We start from the raw sequence: 19,833 nt of genomic DNA, 5'->3' as shown, positions 1-19,833 counted from the left end.
TGACAAGATCATCAACTAAACTTGCCTGAAAGCAAGCCTGGATGGGGGGGGGGACTTAAGGTCATCCAATTACTATTTATAATTTCATGCCAATTTTCTGAACTTCAGCCCATGAAATGGATGCCAGAAGAAGGATGATCAGTAAGAACTTCCACCACGTGATGAGGATGAGTGAGCGCCAGGCTCTGACCGGCCCCCCAGAGAGTATGAGGGAGCATGTAGTGGCCGCCTCCAAAGCCATGAAGACTGGGGACTGGAAGGCCTGCAAGAACTTCATCCTCAACGAGAAAATGAATGCTAAAGTAACTATATATCTTCCAGAATTTAGAATCTCTAGTTATTTTATTTGGACTGCAATGTAATTAAAGTAGTTACTGCAAAACACACACATGATGAATTCATGCTTAGGGCAAAGTAATTTTCATTCCCTGTAGCATATATTTTTGTCCCCCGCTTGAAAAGTGGGGGATATTAATTTGGGTTTGTCCGTCCGTCTGTCTAGCCGTCCGTCCGTCCGTCCGTCTTTCTGTCTGTCTGTAACGCTTTCGTTTCCACACGATATCTCGAGAACCCTTTGAGCTTTTGCAATGAAATTTAGCATAGCAACTCCTTGTGGACTAAAGAAGACCCCTATTGATTTTGAGATCAAAAGGTCAAAGGTCAAGGTCATAAATAAGCAAATTCTGTCTGTTAAAACACTTTCGTTTCCACACGATATCTCTAGAACCATTTGAGCTAATGCAATGAAATTTTATATAACAACTCCCTGTGGCCTAATGAAGACCCCTATTGATTTTGAGGTCAAAAGGTCAAAGTTCAAGGTCGTATTTATACATTCTGTAAATACTATTAATATTTCAAGAAAGCTTATGCAATGCAAAACTCCCTACACTTTGTTTTATTAGTATTTATAGTATTACAAGTGATTTTTAGCGCAGGGGCATGAGGAGAGTTATTGCGTATAAAACAGGTTCTGGCGGACTTTATGGTTTAACAAAGGCTAAATAAATCAAACACCATGGATTGTGTAAAATTTTGTGAAAACATGAATATATACATGTATGTGACTTCACTTCTGCATATACTTCGCAACATGTCAAGCGATTCCGTGGTCAAGTGGATATGTCTCTCGCTTCCAGTGTGAGAGGTCCCGGGATCGAATCTCGGTCGAACCTTTTTTTTTTTTTTTCTTTTTAAATACTTTTTTTTTTAACTAAATGATAGTATTCAGCATGTGAAATTGAAAAATTATGAGGTTATAAAATCATCATTACAGTGTGATAAAAATTCCCTACAAAGAAATCTTCTATACACATAATGAAGAATAAGCAATCAAATCTTTATATGCATATTGACATACATGTATTTTATTTGCTTCAGTATACATGTATACATTTAATGATTCTACAAATTCAGTCAGGGGGAGCCGACTTTTTCCCTATGCGGGGGACACGAATTCTCTGAATTAGCTTGTTAACTTACAAATATAATGAATTACCGGTATATTTAAAAACTTTTTAAAAAATTTGCACCCCTAACTTGAGTGTGGCGTCCTGTAGGTTTGGGAGCTCTTCTATAAGAGTGAGACAGTACAGGAGATGGTGACTGGTAAGATACAGGAGGAGAGTCTGAGGACGTACCTGTTTACCTACAGCAGTGTGTACGACTCCCTCTGTCTACACACACTCTCAGACATGTTTGAATTGGACAAAGGAATCGTGCACTCCATCATGAGTAAAATGATCATCAATGAAGAACTCATGGTAAATTATACATCATAGATGCATTTTTTTGCAAACAATGTAAAAAATTCATAAGTATTTCATTTGTTTTTTATTTATACTGTAATTTGAGGTTATAAGTGTTACTGTTTTGCCAAAAATTTGTATATTATAGTTTGATAACATTATTATATCACTCATTGCAAATTTTATTAATCCAGCATTGTTAATTTTATAGAGTAAAACAGATAACCTTACATTACATACTCCCCTTGCAGGCCTCTCTGGATGAGCCCACTCAGACGGTCATCATGCACCGTACCGAGCCCACTCGCCTCCAGTCCCTGGCCCTCCAGCTCTCCGAGAAGGTGTCCTCCCTTGTAGACAATAACGAGAGGATCATGGAGCTCAAGCAGGGCAATCTCTTCTACCAGAAGTCAGGGGGAAGTAAGTCTGATTAGCATCAAGATTTATGTGCACTGGATATTGATTTACTAAATTTACTTGCTTTTTCAATTTCAAAGCATACTTAGGGTGTTTTCATAAAGATATAATTGTCGAAGGAAGAGGGAGGGCAAGATATTTATGCTCAGAGTATCAGTGGCAAATCCTTGAAAACTACTTTTTTGGTTTTTGCTTTATATGTTCAAATGTGTAGATTTAGCTGATAATAAAAGATGATGAATTTTTAACACTTGCAGTGTCTTGCACACATGTTTGTTTGCATCTTCACATTTGCTTATTTATAAAGCATTGAAATTTAAACACCAGTCAGTGTAAATCAGCCATGTATAGTGAAGTCTAGGCCCTTTTTAGCTTTTTGAAATGCTGGCATGTTACAGAAAAGTAGTGATTAATCTGATAATATTGTAGACTTACTCTCTATGATTTAACACCATGGTATATAAATGGGTGAGTGCATTAACATTGTTAACATTTGGTGAGTGGTGCATGCTGGGATACCAAATGTCCAAATAGCTTACATTTACCTGTTTTTCTGTTACTTTGTTTTATACTGTCTATACATGTACTATGTCTTATATCACAGATAGTGATAAAAAAGTGATTTCTTCATATTTTGTCCAAATTTTACATTTTAAGGAATGAAATGTAAAGGAATATGTTTCAAGTAAACTCTTTCTGGCATGAAAGGTTAGGTGGGCTTCTTTTTCCAAAGAACATTCTTCTCTCTGTTTTGGTTTTGATTTTTTTTTTCTTTTACATTGATATTTTTTTTTTAATATATCATGGAAAATAAACTGATCATGAGGAACTTTTTCTAGGAAAAAAAAGTTTGAGGCCTATACCCTGTTCTATTTTATCTTGAAAACAACCTTGTTGATAGGCATTTGACTATATGCTGAATAACAAACTTCTTACTCAATTAAAGAGGAGATTATAAAATTTCTCAGACACAGTTTTAGACAGACATTTAATGAATATCAATTTCAAATTGTTTTTTGAACAGCTATTGAAAGGAAAAGAGGAAATTTTTTGCTAGGCATAAAGCAGCAATTATCACAGACAAAGTGATTATTGTCCTAAAAATATGTACCGGGTATATTGTGATTCAGTTACATATGGAAAAAGCTTCCATATAGAGATATGTATTTTTTTTATACTTTCAAAATTATTATTTAAATTAAATTTAAATTTAGTTAAGATTATCTGGAAATTTTGTAATTTGTGTAGTATACTCTCTGATTATATTTCATGGACTTTAAATATTTTTCTGTTGGCCAAAAACTTTTTCCCACTAAGACATTTATTTAAAAAAAAAAAGAAGTGCATTATTGGTATATGAATTAGAAACATTGAATTTATTCTTATCAACAGGATAGTTTTGTTAAAAAACAGGTGCTGTAAATAAATTGTGCCTACCAATTGTAATTTCAACAAATTTTAGATATTGTGCATGAAAAATTTTATTTTCAGGAAGTTTATCAAAATATGTTTGATTCTGAATGAAAGAAAATGTATATGTATGCCATGTGTTTGAATAAGGCTCGGCTGATGGTAAATGTGTGGTGATGGCAGATTGTAATTGAATATTTTTGAGGAACACTTCAAAGCAACACTGTATCATATTAAATTGTGTTTGAATAAAAGTAATACATTCATTATTTGTTTTTCAGCACAAGACAGACAAGATCGTTTCCAGAGTAATTACCAGCAAAACCGTTCTCAAAATTGGCAGGACAGAAGAAATCAGCGTCAGAATTATTCACAGAGAACTTACTAATTAGTGCTATAATCGGGATCTGACTTTTAAAAATAGCATTTATGGATTTGTGTTAAAGACATTAAATCATTAAATCGTGGAAATATTAATTTAAATTGCAAAAATTGACAATTTTGTCTAAATTTAAAAATAAATTTCTTCAAAATTGAGTAATATATTGTTCTGCAGTTGTACCAGCAAGTCTTCTTTGGATTTTTAGGTCAACTGAGTCACTTGGGTGAGCTATTGCTTTCTGTTTTCATCAATTGTGCATTAAAATTTTTTGTTTTTCTATAGAACCACTCAAACAATTTCAATGAATTTTGGCATTTTGGCTTGAATCGATGATTGAAGGGAAACAAAAATCATGTATTTCTTAATCCTTACACCCCAAAAGATCAATGGAATCTTTTAAATTCTTCACCTTTCCTATTGCACATGAAGAAGTCAAACTGTTGGTATGATTGTAATAAGCATTGAACCCTGCACCAAAATTATGAAATTCATGGCCACTAGGACTGGGGTTCTGATGGTGGGGCAGGACTCTGTTGAATATATTGTGAAACTGCATTATTTCTTTAAAAATCTCTGATGATCATTGTGATCATTGGCATTAAGCAAACAAATTAAATGCATAGTTATAATGATGAGCAAGGATGCCTCTTCCAAACTTGTAAATGGCTATATAGATCACATAGTGAAAATGCATTAATTCTTTGAAAATTTGCCTCTGCTCCGGGGTATTAAGCTGATAACAAAGTTCGTGGTTATGAACAATGGTACATTGTCCAAAGTTGTGACCTATGTATGTGAGCCCTATGCTACATGTATGTGCTGGGCTCATGATTTTCAATTATGGTTTTGAGTATCACCTTGATATAATTAATTCAATTTATTGACTTCATGATATTAGTATAGAGTCAAAATAGGAAATCAAATGACGGACATTAACAGAAAAAAAGTAAAAACTGTATGATGGCTATAACATGCATTACAATTTTACGCAATTCTTAATGGTCCATTGTATTAAAGAATCAAACTAAATGCATAGTTGTGGTGAGCAAGGGTGCCTCTTCCGAAATTGAGAAATGTGTGGCCCCTAGCTGGGTCAGTGGTTCCTGCAGGGTAGGGTCTCTACTTATTTTACAGTGAAAATGCATTATTTTTCTGACAATCCTCTGCTTTACTTCTGGGTATAAAGTAAACAAATGAAGTGTATAGTTTTGATGAGCATAGGCACACATTTCAGAATTGTGAATTTCATGGCCCCTGGATTAAAACATGAATCCAACTCTGTTCAAAACATTCAATTTAAATGGTTGATAAAAATGTAAGCAAATCTATGGTTGGTCTAGAGGGAAAAACCTGAATAAACCTCATGGAACTTCATTTGAGGGGAACTAACTTGAAATTCATAATCATTTAATTATGTATGATATAGCTTTCCCCCTGTTTCTGACTTTTAGTGAAAAAAGAAGAAAAGAATGTAATTTATAGTTTATAAACTTAAAAAAACATGCCATAAAAATATATCACAATATGCAGAATTATTTAGTAGAATCCTTGTCATCATTCTGGTGTATGGGTCTGTGGTATATCTTTTCTTTCTTCCCTTCCTTCATGGCTGTAAATCTTGCAGCAGTAAACAAGAAATCACTTAGTCTAAAAGAAGAACAAAATGAGTTTTTTTTTTGGTTTTTTTTTAAAAAGGCATTTTTGATTTTTTTTTTTTGCAAAGAGAATGCTATGCAACAATTCTCTAAAAAATGTTGTTTTGATTTGTATGTGAAGAGTGTTCTAAAAATTGAATGTCTCATTTTTTGCTTAGTAGGCTGTTCTAAATAACAGATTTTTTTTTCTCCTCTCAATAAATGAGAAACAATCCAGCAGCACTAACCTATTTAAATATTTCAAGGGTTCTTGGGAAACTTCATTTGCTTTCACCATTGGAACAACCCTGTAAAATAAATAAGTTGCATAATGGAATGGTACACTGTATATTTATGGTATCAATATTATTGTCTTGAAACATTCTTGCTGGAATACTGCTATCTGCACATATAAATGAAAATGATACACATTTCTAATTTATTACCTGCTCAAAAAATATATATGAGGGATGATCAAAAAGTTTGTGAACTATCTCTATATTTACAAAACTACGATTCAGATCAGAATGAAATTTGGCACACCTATAGTCATGCACATGTTCTATAAATAGCATATGAACTGTAATGATTTTCTCCATCATTATGACGTCATAATGTGAAAATGACGTCTATACGTAGGTGACTCGTGTCGAAAAATGATTGTCAGTTTTACTCGAGCAACGAAGCCTGGAAAGTTTAACATATAACTTCGAAATTCCTTTGAAGTATCTTATAATAATTTGTACAACGTTTACAAAGACACTAGGCTTCCTAGATGCTCAATCATAAATTGAATTGACTGTTAAAGTGAAGTGAGGGAGATGATTAAAAATGACGTTTGTTTTGTAGCTCAGCAAGGGCAAGCTAGGGGAAGAGATGTGTCCTTTGTTGGGCAATTTGTTAGGAAAGATCGTGAAGTTACAGCTAGAAAAGTAGTTGAATATTTTTACAATGATATTTGTATTATTAAGTCCCTAAAACACTGTTTACTTTGGATTTTAAAGAAATTACATGTAAATATGATAAAAAGAAAGCCCCTTTACTATATATCCATATTGGATAAACGATGTTCCTAAGACAGAGGACTCGGGTTGTAATGGTCACCATGCTCTTTCTGGGAAATGTTGTCCTTATCTAACCATCCTATTCCTGAGATTTGGTCATTTCTGACAAATGGACTGTTCTCGTTATGAAAAATTACTTGCATGGTAAGAAATATAAGACTCAGGAAAACATTTGTGTCTATGAACAGAATGCTTCAGAACATGTCACGTGACCACCTGGATCACATGATTCGTGCATGGGCAGAACAAAGGCAGATATGCATTAAAGCCAGAAAGGGCTACTTAAAAAAAATATTGAACACTGAAACCTAATTTTTTTTGTTTTATGGAGTTATTCAATTTGTTCGCGAACTTTTTGATCACCCCTCGTATTTTACCTTCTCTCTGCCTTTCTGCAAACTGATCTAGCAACATGAAGGTGTGCTGAGCAAAGACCTCCTGACTACAAAAGGAGAAAAAACAACTTATAATTCAAATAAAAACAACAATAAACAACTTGTCATCCTCAAGGAAATGTCTTCTTTAAAGGAGGGGGGGGGGGCAGTCTGCATGATTTTTCCAATTAATTAAATTTACTGTTCAATTCAAATGAATTTTAACCCCCTTTTCCCAAAAGTTTCTGTGAATTCATCATGCTGCCTTCATTTACTGAATTGTGAGAAAACTATGCCGGAGACACAAGTCCATTCCTTAAATTAAATAACAACTCATCATTATAAATCAGTACTTTGTAAACTGTTATCCTAATCATAAATAATTTCTTCCTATTACATTGCATCCCACACTCTATTGTATAATAGAAGTGGGTTGCAAGGTGCAAGCAAAGCATCTATTTACAGGATAAGCAAATATGTTTCACATACTCACTGGCAAGATAAAATTCTTCAAGAGAGGTAACTCCTCTGTGTATTGATCAATCCATTTTTCTAATTCTGTTGTGAATGTAGCATTAAATTGTGTATTTTCTGAAAGCAAGAATAATTTGATTATGAAATAAACTTTTAAGAGATTAATAATATGTAACAATTATTTAATTTTGGCTGAAACACAGTATATTTGATTGGAAAAAAATTAGCATTTTATATCTCATATAATCAGAGTAACTTATTTCGTTATGACTAACTTCAAATATATCCTTGATGTACACATGTACAATTTAAAGGCATTTTTGAAGGGAAATCATCTTTAATTTTACAGTTTATGATAGAACATTTAATTATAAATAATTAATTAAAAAGCTACCTAAGTTATACTTGTATAACATAGGGAGGGGGTGGGGGTGAAACATGATTCATGGTTTTTAGAACATGAACTGCCTCAGTCCAGGTTATACAGTCATTCATTAAATGCAGTTCCATATGAGAGAGAGAGAGAGAGAGGAGTCTTACTTAAGTGAACCTCCCTTGCAGAAGACTGTGGAGTGGCTACACAGGACCCAATATCCTGGAGGACACACTGGACCTATATGTACAAAAGACAAATTAAATGCTTCTTTTCTTCTTCATACAATTTCATTACACTGTATTAGAAATCAGAGTTTAGGAAAGAGCAACAGAAGACAAGGAAATTTAATACAGTAAGAAACATGTAAAAACTGTCCAGTTCCTAACTGTAAGGCTTAATTTATCAAGACAAATCAGTGGATACAGAATGCAGAATTGACAGAGAGTTCGTAAATACATTAAATTAAGAGTAAATACGACTCAAGATAGGAACACCCAATGTAACAGAAATGCAGGGGGGGGGGGCTTTTTCAGTGGATAAGTTCATTTTATTTTCAGTCACATATCTTGTTTTGCCTGCATAAATCATGATAAATAATGTTATATATTGTCTAATAAACAAATAAGTTTTTTTACCTGTTCTAGTTGACTGATGAGACCTTCATCCTTACAAAATTCTGCTGCTACCCTTAAAAAAAAAGAATCTGGACATGAATGCCTATAACCTAATATGTCCCATTCACCGTCCCATTTTAGACAGGCATAAAAAATAAGTGTTTGCCAAGCACTTTTCACTGTATATATATATACAGAATGCTATAAACATGATAAACCTTATCACTTTTCACTGTAGATATGCAGTTACATTAAGCATGTTTCCTATTACATGTAATTGGAAAATAATGCTATAGATAGGTCACGGTTCTTCTATGGTTTGTTTTATACATCTGTCTTACACACTTATTTTCCAGTAAGATATTACAATGAATACTTTAAATTGTCTTTAAATTATACATGTATTTAAACCAAATTCTGCCCCCTTAAACCTTTGTGATGAGAGGAATATGAAGGAAAACATAGAGGGATTTCTGTTCCGCTGCATTTTCTCTTCTCCTGCATGATGTTACAGTTGTCGACAGCAATCCAAATATCCAGCCAAGTTGAATTTCAATTGAAATAAATCCTGTTCAGCTAAAATTAAAATTCCCTTAGATCTGGTTTAGGGGCCATAAAATGTAGCCAGATCACTTCTGAGATTAAAATCTGAGACCATCTCAATTAATTTTGATCTCAAAAGTGAGCTGGCTATGTTCCATGGCTCAGAAACCTGGATGAGCACATTAAGTGTCAATCTTACCCAATAGCAGAACTTAGTTCATCGGTGGATCCTAAAGCTTCAAATATGACATCATCTTTTGATCTTCTCTCTCCTGTGTAGGTTGAAGATGCACCTGGCAAAAAAAAAACTCTAATGAAAACTTAAACTTATTAAATTTTTACTTTTCTGCAAAAACTACTCTACAGGGTTAATTTTTCATAGAATATGTGAATAAAGCAAAAGGCATTTATTTACCTTTATCTCCAGTTTTTGTGTAAATCTTTGGAAAAGACTTTGAACTGCAAAGGATTTAAATGAAGAATCATTATTTGATTCAAATTCATTTCCCTAGAATGTCATATCACTTTCCCTTTTAACATACAAATAAAAAAAATCAATTGCCTTGAACGTTGTTGAAACTAAGATATAGCACCTGACCGGAGTTTCAATGAAAAAAAATGTAAGAGTGTATAATACTTCGCAAATATAAAATTTCCCCCTCCAATACATCTATATGTCGTTATATGCAAGCAGATTTCTTTTTCTCCCGTTACACATCCCATGTATATACAAATACACTTATTTTCAAAAATTTACAATGAATACTTTAAATTGTCTTTAAATTATAACATGTTATTTAATTTTGCAAACACTTCTGGGAGATGTTCTTTTACCTCTTAAACCTAAACCTTTGTGATGAGAGGATTATTATCGAAGGAAAACATAAAGGAGGTTTTGATTGCTTTTCTGTTTCCAATCTGATTGGTTAGATATTTAAACTGTATTACAATTAACCAATCAGATAAGGCAAAACAGAAAAGCAGCTCTGGAACTGCATGATTTGTTACAGTTAATAATCGTTCGATTACGCAATCCAAATATCCAGCCAAGTTGAATTTCAATTGAAATTAAATAGGTAACACTGTTATTACCTAAAATTAAAATTTTTGTTTCTTACCTTGTGTATTTTTATATACCGGGCCATAAAATGTAGCCATATAACACATATCTGAGATTAAAATTTTATATTTGAGACCATCTCAATTTTTTTTGATTAAAAAAAAAGAGAGCTGGCTATGTTCCATGGCCCAGGAACCTGGATATAGCACATCTCTCAGTCCTGTGTCTAAAAATAATAAATATTTACGTGTAGGCCACCCTTCGTCAAACAGCCTAGTTACCAAAATTTCTGATTTGTTAGCTAAATAAAGCAACTACTGGTAGGTGAATAAAGCTATGTAGGTAATTTATCTCTCCTGTGTAGGCACCTGAAGATGTACCTGGCAATGAAAAAAAATGTAAGAGTGTAAATACTTCAAATATAAAATTTCCCCCTCCAATATTATATGTCGTTATTTTTACTTTTTCTCACGTTTAAAGAACTACGGTATATAAAAATACACAAGGGAAACAAAAATTGTAATTTTTCCATAGGTAATATGTTACCTATCATAATTTTGCAAAAGGCATTTATTTACCTTTATTAGCGTTTGATATGCAGTTTTTGTGTAAAAATTTTCTTTGGAAAAGACTTTGAACTGCAAAGGATTTTATCTGATTGGTTAGAATCTGTATTATTTGACCAATCAGATAAGGCAAAACAGAAAAGCAGCTCATTTCCTCCTTTAGAATGTCATATCACTTTCCCTTTTAACGTACAAATAAAAAAAATCAATTGCCTTGAACGTAACACTGTTATTACCTTGAAATCTAAGATATAGTTTACATCTTTCACCTGTGTATTTTTATATAAATAATAAATATTTACGTGTAAAAGGCCACCCTTCGAAAATTTTATATTTGTTACCAAAATTTCTTTTTTTTATTAAAAAAAGCAAGAGGGGTAGGTGAATAAAGCTATGTAGGTAATTTAATCTACGTAGCTAAATCTAGTGTCAGATTTTACCAGACCTGGTTGTCACATAAACATATGCAATGAGGTGATATTATAAATTGCATTAGCAATAAGGTTAGTAAAAAGAATTACCTCATCATTCTAACAGAAGGACAGCAGTATTGTTCGGATAGTTTCAACAATATTTTAGCTTGAAACATTGTACTTTGTTGTTTGTATTTTTTGCAGAACGGTCAAATAGAAAATGAAAGTAGAAAACGAACTCTTCCGTTCAAGAGGTAAAAAAGTGGACGCCCACCATCCAGCATGGAGTTGATTGTCACTGCGCCTGGTAAAGTTATTTTACACGGCGAACACTCTGTTGTTTATGGAAAGGTGAATTTCATATATGTTGTTTCAAGTTATTTTTAGACACCAAAGTTCCGTGGAGTAACTTTTTCCCTCAGTATTTTCCTTATTGTACAAAATTTAACAACAGAAGGCAGTCCTAGATTTTTCGGGAAGTTTATGATGTTTTCTGTTTCATTAGATATGCCACTATATTATTATTCAAGTGTAAGCTTTACTTTACGATTTGAACATTTATAAATCTACAGAAATTTGAAATCATTTTAATAAAATACTGTATATGAACATGAAACTTGCTTTGACTCTTTCAAACCGTGAAAAAGAGAATCATTTTAACCGTGTACTTTCACCATCTCCCTAGAAAGCCATAGCTGGTAGTTTAAGCCTTTGTACCACTGTCGAATTCAGAGCTTCAGATGTCAATGAAGTCACTCTAGCTTTTTCTAATTTGGACATTAAAGAGAAGATTGATTCTTCAGATCTCAACAAATTGGAGAGCTCTTTGACAGGTTTGTATTTTTAGTTACAATGCAATACTTTAAGTATTTCTTCATTCACCATTACTTACTAGGTTTGTTACTGACTGTCCAGATAAAGTACAGGGTTATTCTAGTCCATAGCAGGAGAAACAAAGCTTATCATTGTAAACCAAAGCCAAAATGTACGATCCTCTCCCATTCTGGCCATTGTTGAATGAGAAGAGAATTTTTGTAGCTCATTAAAATATGCTTAATATGCTTAAAATGGCTTAACATGATGTCACAATATAGAGTCATAAACATTTGAGATTATGACACTTTTTGTGATCAAGCAGCCACGGATAAGAGAGAGCTATATGCGGACTCTAGATAGACCGTGACTTGAGATGATTGGCAAAGTGCTCTAAGCTTTCTTGAGACTTTACACCTATGCAAATTTTAATAGGCATTCAGGAACATACTGTAAAAGCACAAATTTTCATGGGGATAAAATTTCGTTGATTTGTCATAAAAAATAGTTTTGTGGGCATTTAATTTCGTTGTTTTGAAAGTAACCCTATTCAATATATAGTCATATAAAATTTCGTGTTGGATTTAATTTCGTTGATAATTGTTAACAACGAAATAAATGAAATTTAATATTTGTGCTTTTACAGTACCTTAAAAAGTGATATGTTTTAATTCTCAAGGACAAATAAAGTTGAAATATCTGTTGGGATGTAGATGATTTCATCGTCTGTGTCTTGTCTCCTTCACTTGTCATTTTGATGTATACTATTCACCTTAAATTACTGAAAAGGGGCAATGCTCTAAATTTTGTTTGTAGGATTGCCAAAGTAGAAAGTTTTTGTTGAAGTGAAAATAATGTGAGCTTAATTTTTTCTGTAGATATGGATGAAATTACATTGTTTCATCTGCCATTAGTAACTGTCAAAGTTTACTAACATGCTGTCCAGTGAAATGTTAAATGGAGGCATGTGACATCCATTTTCTAATGACAGATTGTTGTTCTAGTCCAAGATAAAAAGAAAAGATTCATAATTTTTGTAGAAACATGTTATATACAAACATACTCTTTTGAAGTAAGATTAATTGAATCTTTTTTGATAAGTTACAAGCTATGGTGTACTTGTCTTTTTGTTTAATTCAGGTCAACAAGTTGATGAACCAACAATACCACCTGAAGATGTAAAGAGTTCATTGAAATGCCTACAGCTGAATGATGATACATTGGAGTCATCTTTGAAACAACTCACAATATTTACCACAATTTCTTTGTTTTGCTCCTTGAGGAAAATCTCGGGGTAATTTTGTGTTTAAAAAGTAAATTTGATAACTTTATTTTGATGAATGAATGAAATTTAACAATTCCAATACTAGTTTGATCTGAATTTTAACAAATTTTTATTATAAACATGTAATTACCGGTATATTAACACATGTATCACACAAAAAGATTGGAAATAATGTACTGGTATAAGAAACTTACAAATTCCTTATATGTATTAGATATAAGAAAAAATGCAGCTTCATTTTTACCTCGCTATTACGAAATATTTTCTGTACAGGAAACAGACTGGAGTACATATTGTTGGTCATTCGGATCTTCCAATTGGAGCAGGATTAGGATCTTCTGCCAGCTTTTCAGCTTGTTTGTCAGCTGGATTTTTAACTCTTTTTGGATTTGTACAGAAACCAGAAATTGTAGGAAATGGACCTATGGGATTCTGGTCAAAACAAGATTTAGAATTAATCAATAAATGGGCTTACTTTGGAGAGAGAATTATACATGGGACTCCATCAGGAGTAGATAACTCTGTGGCAACATTTGGTGAGTTACATACAGATTAACATTTATCGCCTTTTGAATAGAAATTTGTCAAGACTACATAATGTTGTCTCTTTGAAGGTGGGGCTATTCATTTTCAAAAAGGAACCATTACACCTTTACAGTCGTAAGTATACATAAATTTTTGTTTTTTGTGTACAAAATTTAGCAATATTATTTGAATTTTAAACAGTGCATGATTTTAATTCTGCAGTCACAAAACACTTTTTAGTGTAATAGAGATATTATGCATTGGTTAGATAATTTATTTCCTCAACAATTTGTTTCTACAGCATTCCACATATGAGAATTCTTTTGATCAATACAAAAATTTCTCGGTCTACAAAAAAATTAGTTGGATTGGTCAGAGAAAGAAAAGAAAAAGTGAGTTCAATTAATAGAAATTTTTATTTGGTAAGGAAAGTTACAAACATGAGTATAGAGTTTAAAACTTGATAGTATCCATGTGACCATCTTCTTTCTCCTTTAAGCTATAATGTCACAACATTATTATATTTTTTCAGAATCCTGAGATCTTTGAGCCAATTCTACAGTCCATGGATGAACTGACAAATGCAGTGATCAAGACTTATGGTGAAATTTCTAACAGCAAGGACAACCTCAACTCATTACCTTATTCTGATTTAGAGGTAATACTAGCACATTCTGACAAAGATATAATTGTCTAGCTGAAGAAGGAGTCATGCACAATAAGGTTGAGCAATGTGATTATTTAAATCTTCGATTACCGTATAAGTGGAAATTTTAGCGAGACACAAATTTAGCGATTTGCCCTGAAAAACTGGTAATTTATTTTTAGCGAGATGTTATTTAAGCGATTTTGAAATGAATGTTAAAGAAGTCATAACAAATAAATTGCAATTAATTTTTAGCGATATTCAATATTAGCGATCTAGGCACCTTCGCTAATAATGCCAAAATTAAATCCTCGCTAAAAATTCTACTTATATGGTATTCTGTCACACAGAACTGCACAAAGCAGTATACAGTAATTTAAATCTTGTTGCCATGTTTTTTGTAGGGCCTTGTAGATGTTAACCAGCACCTCCTACAGGCCCTGGGGGTCAGTCATCCTGCCCTAGATGACATTTGTCTGACCTGCCTTAGGTCAGGGTTCCATGCCAAGCTGACGGGGGCTGGTGGAGGAGGGTGTGCTTACTGTGTTATCAGGCCAGGTAAATAACTTACTGTGTTATCTGGTCAGGTAAATAACTTACTTTGTTATAAGGCCAGGTAAATAACTTACTGTGTTATCTGGTCAGGTAAATAACTAACTGTGTTATCAGGCCAGGTAAATAACTTACTGTGTTATCTGGTCAGGTAAATAACTTACTGTGTTATCAGCCAGGGTAATTAACTTAATGAGTTATCAGACCAGGTAAATAACTTACTGTGTGATCAGGCCAGGAAAATAACTTACTGTATTACCAGGCCAGGTGAATAAATAACTGTGTTATCAGGCCAGATAAGTTATTGTGTTATCAGGCCAGGTCATTAATTTACTGTGTCATCCAGCCATGTAAATACATGTAACTTAGTGTGTCATCCAGCCATGTAAATAACTTAGTGTGTTATCAGGCCAGGTAAATAAATAACTGTGTCATCAGGCCGGGTAAATACCTTACTGAGTAATCAAGCCAGGTAAATTACTTACTGTGTGATCAGGCCAGGTAAATAACTTACTGTGTCATCAGATCAGGTAAATAACTTACTGTGTAATCAGGCCAGGTAAATAAATTACAGTGTCATCAGGCCAGATAAATAGGTTACTATGTTATCAGGCCAGGTAATTAACTCTCTGTGTTATCAAGCAAGGTAAATAACTTACTGTGTTATCAGGCCAAGTAATTAACTTACCATTTTAAAAGGTGAGGTAAATAACTAAATGAGTTATCAGGCCTGGTAAATAACTTACTGTGTTATCAGGTCATGTAAATAACTTACTATGTTATCAGGCCAGGTAAATAACTTACTATGTTATCAGGCCAGATAAATAGGTTACTGTGTTATCAGGCCAGGTAAATAACTTACTGTGTTATCAGATCAATTAATTAACTTACTGTGTTATCAGGCCAGGTAAATAAATAACTGTTTCATCAGGCCAGGTAAATAACTCTCTCTTATCAAGCCAGGTAAATTACTTACTGTTTTATCAGGCCAATTAAATAATGTACTGTGTAATCAGGCCAGGTAAATAACTATCTGTGTTATCAGGCCAGGTAATTATCTTACCATTTTAACAGGCCAGGTAAATAACTAAATGAGTTATCAAGCCAGGTAAATAACTTACTGTGTTACCAGGTCAGGTAAATAACTTACTGTTTTATCAGCCAGGGTAATTAACTTAATTAGGGCCCCGCAAGGATTTGCGGGTGCCCTATAGTAATCACTCTGTTGTTATGTCTGTCCCTCTGTGTGGTCTGTCATTCTTCCGTCCACAAATTTTCTGTTTTTTCCTAATAACTTTTTTATGGTAGCCCAATTAAGTTCAGATTTGGTATGGTAGTAACTCTGTGTGATCAGGCAAAAAAACATATTTTGATGCTAAATTTGTTTCAGGCTATGTCCTCTGGTTTGGAGCTGGGGTGGTGGGTCATAGATTCCTTAACTTTATGTTATAAGAATGAATTGGTAAAGAGAGATAACTTCTGAAAGTGTTCCCATTGTAAACTGAATACTGCAATGAATGAGTCCCTTGGGTTTAATTAGCTTTCCTCCTGAAGAAAATCCAAAGCATTATCTTTATCTGTCTTTATCTGTCACATTGAGATTAATTACCACCTCTGTCTGCAAATGAAGTTTGTTTTGAAGTTAAGTCCATTTAAGTGGATTGAAGTATTAATGTTTTTACTGTTTTTTTGTTGAAATACCCTACACAATGTGTTCTGATTTCATTGAATTCTTAAAACAAGAAATAGATTAAAGAAAAAATATATTTTATTTATTTATTTTTTTTCTTGCTTCATGTAAATTCAAGAATATTATTAATTTTTAAGGTAGTAGGATAAAAACATCATTCTATCATTACTGAAAAAGTTCTTATTATAAATTCAGAAGAAAATGATAAGAGAGAATTAATCCCTTGGGATTAATTATCTAGTCTGCTGCAGAAAATTTAGAAGGCTTATCTTTATCTGTCTCTTTAAGATTAATGAAAACCTTAGTCTGCAACTGCTGTTTGTTTCATTGAAGGCTGGCATTTTATGTAACACAGGCTTCATTATTGTTTAGATATACATTCAGTGTTGAGTTGTTCTTTACTGCCTTATGTAAATACAATTGCTGTTTCTTATTTGTCATATATTTTTGAATCATTCCATAAGCTGCACCCTTATAATTCTACCCATAGTGGGGCCCTTGCTAACTGGTCAGTTTTCTAGTTCATTCATTCATTCATCTTTAATTTCCTCTATGATGAGATACAGAATTAAGGATTAAGGTAAATAAGGTAAATAACTTACTTTGTGATCAGGCCAGGTAAATAACTTACTGTGTAAATAGGCCAGGTAAATAACTTACTGGGTTATCAGGCCAGGTAAATAACTTACTGTGTTATCAGGCCAGGTAAATAACTTACTGTGTTATCAGGCCAGGTAAATAACTTACTGTGTGATCAGGCCAGGTAAAAATATTTTTTTTAAACTTACTGTTTTATCAGGCCAATTAAATAACGTACTGTGTAATCAGGTCAGGTAAATAACGTACTGTGCTATTAGATCAGGTAATTAACTTACTGGGTTATCAGGCCAGGTAAATAACTTACTGTCTTATCAGGCCAGGTAAATGACTTACTGTGTGATCAGGCCAGGTAAATAACTTACAGTGTCATCAGGCCAGGTAACTAAGTTACTGTGTTATCAATTGCAAGCCAGGTAAATAACTTACTGTGTTATCAGGCCAGGTAAATAACTGCATTTTCAGACCAGGTTAATAACTTTCTGTTTTAAGTTTCAGTCACATCATTCAGCGATTGGGTATACGATGGGCAACCAATGCGTTTTTTGATAAAAATGGCGTGGTTGCTGACGGGACTTACAAAGGCCCAGCGATGCATTGCTTATCATAAATCGATGTTCCAGGGTAATCGGCCGATGTATATAACATCGCTCATAGATTGGTGAACATCGTACGTCGGTCGACTATGGCCCAGTATGGGCCAATGTTTGGTCGAACATCGACCGATCATCGGCCGATGTCTGTTGCCCACCACTCAACCCCCGGATGACCGTAGAATCAACGGACACTTGACGATCCTCGGCCATACATAGGCCAATCCTTGAAAGATGTGTTAATGATGGGTTGCCAGTGAGGAGCGATGTGGGGCATTGATGGAGACATCGCTGATTTTTAACTAGCCTACAACTTATTTTCTACCGATTACCCCAAACTGATTCGCCAAATGGCCTCAGTCACCGTCCGATAACTATAGGTGTCCGGTCGGCAACCACGCCATTTTTAAAAAAAAAAAAACGCATCGGTTTCTCGTCGTATATCCCATCGCTGGATAATGTGACTGATACTTCGTTTGGCTAGTTAATTAACTTAATGTGTCATCAGGTCAGGTAATTTTATTGAAAGGAAATTAATGAATGTATTACTTCATAGAGCTAAAAATTTATCTATTCAAACCTCTTCATTTTCAATACCATAATGAGGAAAATGAAAAAAAGTATTTCTTGGCAGAATAAATATAACCTTAACTTCTTTGAAACGGCATTAAATAAGACCAAAACATGAGAAAAAAGTGTTGATGTTTTGAACAAACTGTCAAAATTCCACCAAGGATTTTCATTAACATTTATTCTTTATGAAATCATACATCCTGGTATTTAAATTCACACTTTTCCTTGATGTTAACCCTTATCATTCTTCTATGATTTATGTGCATGCAAATTGCAAAAATGAGCGTGTAAAATTAAGGTTTTATATACAGAAATAAATTAATCTATAATTTACTGTTTGTTTTGAACATAAAAATTAAAAATTTGATATGCCTCGATAAAATTGAATATTATAATTATCAATTATTCCTTGACCTTGTGCCACATAGCTGATACATGTAGATACCGTGATGTTTCTTTAGACTATTAAAACAAATCATTAGATTCATTCTGAAATCACGAGGTTTATCAAATATGTATGAAATTTATTAACTTTGGATTTACGTTAATTTATGCCTGACCTTGTGCCGGTTGTTAGGAAGTACCGAACCTAAAAGTTTACATGTTTATAAATATTTGGTCAATTCACGCCGAGATCATAAGATCTGAGAAATATTTACGTATACAAAAAACATTCCAGTTTTAATTTTAAAGTACTCATGTTAATTGTAATAGTAATGAATTCATTAACATATAAGAATTCGGTCTGTGTACTGGAAATAAAAACATAAATGACGTAGCAATAAAATGTAGAGCAATACCAACTATAGCTGACATAAAAGGAGATGACGTATACGTAAATACTAGTACCTTTAGATCATAGAAAAAGGCTACTACAGGCACGAAGCATCCGGAGGGGTGGGGGTTGGGGGCTATATAAAATGTTCATCGAAAGTCCGGCCCCCACCTTTTGTTGTTTTGTCCCCCCCCCCCCCCCCAACACACACACACAAACGAAAAAGGATTTTTCCAAGACATAACATTTACTATATAAAGTGTTCATCGAAAGTCCAGTTGAAATATCACCAACAGCAAACGTGTTTACTGTACGTGTATGTTTCTCGTTTTGCAGTATTAAATATTGTTAAATTAATATTAAACAATCTTCTTTACCTTTAAATATCTTTTATTTAGGTGTTTCTGAGGATGCTGTCGAGGCGATAAAATTAGAAATGAAGAAAAGAGACTACGAGTGTTTGGAATGTACGCTAGGTGGAGCTGGTGTAGCACTGAAGTCGCCAAGATGAGTGACGATTGTGAATGGTGTAAAAGAGGTCATGCAAAGAAACGCTGAATCCTGAGACACAAAACTGCTCATTGTTTCATGCAAACGGTTCGGTAACTGTAAATAAATTTGAATCGTTACCATCATGGGCACTAAAACAGTTATAGACGAAACACCCCTTTGTCCTTATAAGGAGAAATGGCCAATTTTAGTTTTGGGG

General features: G+C 33.5%; 2 protein-coding genes across 3 annotated transcripts in view; one reads left to right on the top strand and one right to left on the bottom strand.

Annotated features, from left to right (window-relative positions):
• Window positions 1-19,833, top strand: part of LOC134264269 (eukaryotic translation initiation factor 3 subunit C-like) — a 26,506-nt gene extending 6,673 nt beyond the window's left edge. The window contains exons 19-30 of one of the 2 annotated variants that reach the window (XM_062746569.1): window positions 109-302; window positions 1,560-1,763; window positions 2,000-2,168; window positions 3,867-3,950; window positions 11,759-11,908; window positions 13,029-13,182; window positions 13,447-13,709; window positions 13,788-13,833; window positions 14,000-14,090; window positions 14,231-14,356; window positions 14,749-14,902; window positions 19,523-19,833. In XM_062746569.1, the coding sequence (XP_062602553.1) occupies window positions 109-302; window positions 1,560-1,763; window positions 2,000-2,168; window positions 3,867-3,950; window positions 11,759-11,908; window positions 13,029-13,182; window positions 13,447-13,709; window positions 13,788-13,833; window positions 14,000-14,090; window positions 14,231-14,356; window positions 14,749-14,902; window positions 19,523-19,635 (1,748 nt within the window). In that variant the 3' untranslated portion in view covers window positions 19,636-19,833. Of the gene's footprint in view, window positions 1-108; window positions 303-1,559; window positions 1,764-1,999; window positions 2,169-3,856; window positions 4,002-11,758; window positions 11,909-13,028; window positions 13,183-13,446; window positions 13,710-13,787; window positions 13,834-13,999; window positions 14,091-14,230; window positions 14,357-14,748; window positions 14,903-19,522 lie in introns of those variants that run through there. The other variant, XM_062746568.1, reaches the window with a different exon arrangement.
• LOC134264273 (corrinoid adenosyltransferase MMAB-like) lies at window positions 5,428-11,327 on the bottom strand. Its single transcript, XM_062746573.1, has 9 exons — window positions 11,184-11,327; window positions 9,452-9,495; window positions 9,236-9,329; window positions 8,515-8,566; window positions 8,044-8,116; window positions 7,523-7,620; window positions 7,033-7,097; window positions 5,840-5,899; window positions 5,428-5,604 (listed from the first exon to the last, which is right to left on the bottom strand). The coding sequence occupies exons 1-9, from the start codon at window positions 11,249-11,251 to the stop codon at window positions 5,490-5,492; spliced, it is 669 nt and encodes a 222-aa protein (XP_062602557.1). The 5' UTR covers window positions 11,252-11,327; the 3' UTR covers window positions 5,428-5,489.

This window comes from Saccostrea cucullata, unplaced genomic scaffold, assembly GCF_032062105.1.
Source record: "Saccostrea cucullata isolate Sc308-1 unplaced genomic scaffold, CSIRO_AGI_Scuc_v1 ctg1197, whole genome shotgun sequence".
In the NCBI taxonomy this organism is placed as follows: Eukaryota; Metazoa; Mollusca; class Bivalvia; order Ostreida; family Ostreidae; genus Saccostrea; species Saccostrea cuccullata.
This window is presented reverse-complemented; position numbering and strand designations above follow the sequence as displayed.